The sequence below is a fragment of the Chrysochloris asiatica genome, unplaced genomic scaffold, assembly GCF_000296735.1.
Source record: "Chrysochloris asiatica unplaced genomic scaffold, ChrAsi1.0 scaffold00096, whole genome shotgun sequence".
NCBI lineage: Eukaryota > Metazoa > Chordata > Mammalia > Afrosoricida > Chrysochloridae > Chrysochloris > Chrysochloris asiatica.
In genome coordinates, this window is record NW_006408614.1 from 10545275 (window position 1) to 10550523 (window position 5249).

The window sequence follows — 5249 nt, forward strand, 5'->3', positions numbered from 1 at the left end:
TGGGTATGGGCCCAGGTCGGTGAAGGGATCGGGGTGCGTGTCGGGGTGCAGGTAGGGGTGGGGTGTGTGGGGGACCAGGTCAGTGGAGCGGATAGGCGTCGATGTCTGGGTGCTGCAGAGGTCGGAGTGCAAGCAGGGATGGAGGTCGGGCGTTGGGGATGGACGGATGCAGTCTGGGGCTAGAATCAGGGCCTATGATCTGGACGAGACCGGTAGGGGCTGTGGGTGCTGATCGGGCTCCGCCCAGGTTGGGGCAGCGTCCTGCCTTGTTCTGTGTGGCCCCTGCCGGTGGACACGGGCCTTTGGCCTGGCCTGTAGCTCTAGGAACAGCCACTGTGCCACCGCCTGGCTGCCCTGGCCCCTACTCTCTTCCTCTGTTTTCCGGCTCCTGGCCTGGGAGCATTCTCTGCTTTCCTACCTACCCCTGTGTGTCTATTACAGCTGGTGGTCCACTTGGCTCGCTGGTTACCCCTTTCCTACCTGGTCCGTTCTCTTAGCGACCTGCAGGGTTTTCCTTCCCTGGAGGTACTGAGGAAACCTTTTTTGTTAAGTGCCCCTTCACTCATTTTGCATCATGATGAATTACCTGTTGGTGGATTTCTTGGGAGTGGTTGTAGGGAGGGGGACCTGGAAGGCGAAACCCTGAAAGAGGAATGTAGAGCTTGTTAAGCCTGCCTGAGGTGGAACTAGCTGTGTACTTTTCCGCTCGGTTGTCATCCTTGTTTAGTTGCCGTGGAGTTGGCAGTGACTCATGGTAACACTGTGCACAACAGAATCAAATACTGCAGCGTCCTGGGCCATGAGTCCATTGTGTGGCCACTGTGTGTTGTAAGTGTCTTCCAACGTTGAGGGTTCATCTTCCAGGACTCTACAGGCAATATTCATCCAACACACAAGCCACCACAGTGCGGCACACTGACATGCGGGGACCACAGAGTCTGAGACTTAGTTCTCTTTAGCACTTTAAAGAGGTCTTGTGCAGCAGATTTGCCTAATGCAGTACATCATTTGATTTCCTGACTGCTGCTTCCATGAGTGTTGATTGTGGATCCAAGTAAAAGGAAGTCTATGACAACTTCAATCTTGTCTCCGTTTATTGGTTTATTGTGATGTTGCTTAGTGGCCCAGCTGTGAGGATTTTTGTTTTCGGGAGGAGGTGTCATCCATATTAAAGGCTGCAGTCTGTGGTCTTCATTGGTTAGTCTTCAAGTTGTCTTGGATTTCAGCAAGCAAAGTGGCGTTATCTGTATATCGTAGATTGTTGATGAATCTTCCCTCAATCCTAACACTGTGTTCTTCATATAGTTCAGCTTCTCAAATCATTTGCTCAGTGTACACATTGAATAAGTATGGTGAAAAGATTCACTTCCAATGCATACCTTTCTTGATTTTAAATCACATTGTTTCCCCTTGTTTGGTTCCAATGACTGCCTCTTAGTCTACATACAGATTCCACCCGGGCACAGGGACATGTTCTGGAATCCCTATTCTTCAACATACATGTAGTGTGCCTAAAACCTTCCTGAGATACCACCCAGCCCAAGTGCGGCCTTGACTTTTCTCCTCCCATCAGCCAGTGGGGCTCTCCCAGCCAGTCCTCTCTTTGCGAAGGGGCAGAGTTGTGTTGGGAATCAGGTGGCAGTGGTTGTGTGCTGTGCCCTGGTTACTGAGTAGGAGCTGCGGCGTCTACAACTCTGTGTTAGTCCTGTGTACCCCCCGGAAATGTCACCCCGTCAGAGGCTCTGTCAGTGCTACACTGTGCTGCTGTTGTTGTTGTTAGCTGCCATCGAGGCGGTGCCGATTCATAACAACCCTATGCACAACAGAACGAGACACCGCCCGGTCCTGGGCCAGCCTCACAATCATTGCTGTGTTTGAGGCCATCGATGCTGCCACTTTGCCAATGCATCTTGTTGGGGGCTTTCTTCTTTTTCTCTGACCCTTCACTTTACCAACCATGAGATCCTTCTCCAGCGACTGGTCCCTCCTGACAATATGAACGAAGTCTGAGAGACAAAGTCTGGCCATGCTGGCTTCCAAGGAGCACTCTGGCTGCACTTCTTCCAACCCAGATCGATTTGTTCTTTTGGCAGCCCGTGGAATTTTGTGTCTCTGTGTTCCATGTTGGTCGTTCTTAAGACATTTCAGACATTTCTGAATTGCTATTGGAGTCCTGATGTGGCCCTGTGGGATAAGCACGGGACTGCAAGGTTGGATTGAATCACAAGGCCGGCCGTTCAAACTTAACCACCCACTCCTCAGAAACCCAATATAGAGGGTCACTATGAGCCGGAACCAACTCAGCAGCACTTAACAACATTGAACACTTCATAGACTAGAAAACAGCAAACCCCAATCTAGTGCCACGGAGTCAATTCTGACTCTTGGCGACCCCGTAGGCCCCCAGGGTTTCTGAGACTGTCACTCTTGACAGGAGTAGACATGGATTTGAACCTCCAACCTTTGTTAGTTGTTGTTGTTAGGTGCCATCGAATTGGTACTGACTCATAGCAACCCTATGTACAACAGAACCAAACACTGCCCTGTCCTGGGCCAACCTCACAATGTTGCCATGCTTGAGCCCATTGATGCTGCCACTTTGCCAGTCCATCTCGCTGGGGGCCTTCCTCTTTTTCTCTGACCCTCCACCTTATCAGACATGATATCCTTCTCCAGCGACTGCTCCCTCCTGACAATATGAATGAAGTATGACCTTAGTTAGCAGCCCAGTGCCTAACCTGTATCTACCCCCTACTGCCCTTCAGTCGATTCTGACTCTAGCAAGCATGTATAGGGTTTCCCAGGTGGTAAGTTTGGATGGGAGTGGACAGCCTCCTTTTTCTCCCTCAGAGATGGTGGGTGTGATCTGCCGACTTCACAGTTAACAGTCTAGTGTTTAATTGTGGTGGTGGTTGGTAGTTATGTGCCGTGGAGTTGGTTCCGACTCATAGCGACCCTGCACAGGGTTTCCAAGACTGTAAATCTTTACAGGAGCAGAAAGCCTCATCTTTCTCCTGTGGAACCGCTGGTAGTTTCGAACTGCTGACCTTGAGGTTAGCAGGCCAACTCGTAATGGTGTAAAAGTAACTTGTACGTGCTACGAAGCCCCCAAATTTGTACGACACACTGTATTTTCTTGAAGGACACAGTGCGATCACCAGAGCTTGTTAGGAAGAAGTTTTAAGAAAATGGAAAATTGCATTGGTGAGAAAAAGGCCCAGAAGGTTGTGCTGAGGAATTGTTTTCCATCACAACAATGCACCTGCTTATTCTTCAAGGGTAACAAGGGCTGACTTAGGAGGATTTCACTGGAGACCCCCATCCACCCTACAAGCCCATTCAGACTTCTTTTTGTTCCACAAATTAACATTTAAAAGGAACACAGTTTGCCACCCTCAAGCCCAAACTGTCCTTTTTGACCTGTTATCCATCAAAGTGCAGATGTCTCTGCGGAAGCCTTTGTTGTTAAGTGCCCATGGTTGAGTCAGTTCTGACTCACAGCGATCCTGTATAGGGTTTCCAAGGAGTGGCTGGTGGGTTTGAACCACTGACCTTGCAGTTGAAACTGACCTTGTGATCCAGTGCATTATCCCGCAGTGCCACACCAGGAAGACTTGGAGAGATGGAACCAGTACCCTGAGAAGTGGGTGGACCCACATGGAGGAGATGTCCAGAAATAATAGCTTCACCTTTTGATGTTTCTGTTGAAAAAAGACTTCTGTGATCTTGTCCCTGTACCTCTTGGCTTCCTCTTACACCCTGTCCCCAACTCCCTGCCCTCAGCGTAGCTGCGGGAGACAGAATCCTGATCCCCGGTTGGATTTGGTGCTGTCCCTGCACGTCCCCCTTAGAGCCTGTGTCTGTCCTATCTATCTATCTATCTATCTGTCTTCCAGCGAGGACCAGGCTGGGTTCTCCCAGGCGTGCCAGCCTGCACATGTTACTGCAGATGCTTGTTGAGTAAGTGACTGAATTTGAGTTCTGGCGGAGTTCCACCTGGGACGCTGTGCCCGTGGGTGGGGCTCAGTGGGAAGAGGTCTCTGTGGGTGCAGACAATGGACTGTCTTCTGTTTTGCAGGTGATTCGAACGACAGGTTTCATGAAGGGTCTCTACACAGACGCTGAGCTGAAGTCTGACAATGTTAAGGTGGGTTGGAGTGGGGCTTTCTCCCCGACCCCTGAGTGGCCGGGGCCCCTCCTGCAGCTTTTGTACACTGTTGTGGTAGGTGGTAGGACCAGGACCCTCCTTTACCCTCTGAGAAGCGAAATCAACATTTGGAAAGTCCTCGCTGGCAGATAAACTCAGTTAGAAGTTGGGGATGCCATTGTGGTCCTGTTCTGACTCAGACGAAAGCCGGGCCTGTCGAGCAGCTTGAAGCACCTGCAGGTGTGAACCGCAGCTGTGGTTCAGGTGTCTCCAACAGGGCATCTCTGTCTGTAGGGTCTCCTTGTCCGTCCTCAGCTCTGGACTGCGCAGCCTCCTCGCCAGCAGGGAGGATTGCTGCTACAGGAGAGAGCAAACAGGAATATTCTAAACTCAGTTCAGGTGGTACGATCTTTCTACCCTCACCTGTGTGCCTATCAGCCCCACTGGGTTCCCCTGGCTTCAGGATGTGTTTGAAACTCCTTCACTTCAATAAGCTCCGATTCTAGCATCTTAAAAAAAATACAAACTTGCATGATTGATGCTTGCTACAGAGTCCGTATTTGTAAAGTTGACACACAGTTACGGTAATGTTTCATATAAACAATAACTGTCTTATCACATGCATTGAAGACAGTGCAAAGGCCCCTTGAAGGAGGGTAGTGCTTACTTGAAGGAGGGTGGAGCTCTGGTAGTGTAGTGATTACGAATCGGGCTGCGAGCTGCAAGGTCAGCGGTTCGAAACTACCAGCTGTTCCGCGGGAGAAAGATGAGGCTTTCTGCTCCCGTAAAGATTTACAGCCTCAGAAACCCTGTATAGGGTCGGCACACAACAACAACAACAGTGCTTATTTTAACGGGAACATTTCAGGATAAAGATGCGAAGATCGGCTTCCTCCAGAAGGCCATAGATGTGGTCGTGATGGTTTCGGGAGAGCCGCTGTCCGCAAAGCCTGCGCGCATCGTGGCCGGGCACGAGCCCGAGCGGACCAACGAGCTGCTGCAGATGATTGGGCGGTGCTGCATCAGCAAGGTGCGGGGAGAGCGGGGCGTGGGGAGGGGAGCAAACCCCACCGCGAGGACAAGGGAGGGTGAACCACGGTCT

General features: G+C 50.8%; 1 protein-coding gene across 1 annotated transcript in view; it reads left to right on the top strand.

Moving 5' to 3' along the window:
• TRAF3IP1 (TNF receptor-associated factor 3 interacting protein 1) overlaps window positions 1–5249 on the top strand; it is an 83064-nt gene that overhangs the window by 34130 nt on the left and 43685 nt on the right. The window contains exons 2-3 of the mRNA XM_006866825.1: window positions 4028–4147; window positions 5016–5177. Of these exons, the coding sequence (XP_006866887.1) occupies window positions 4028–4147; window positions 5016–5177 (282 nt within the window). The remainder of the gene's footprint in view (window positions 1–4027; window positions 4148–5015; window positions 5178–5249) is intronic.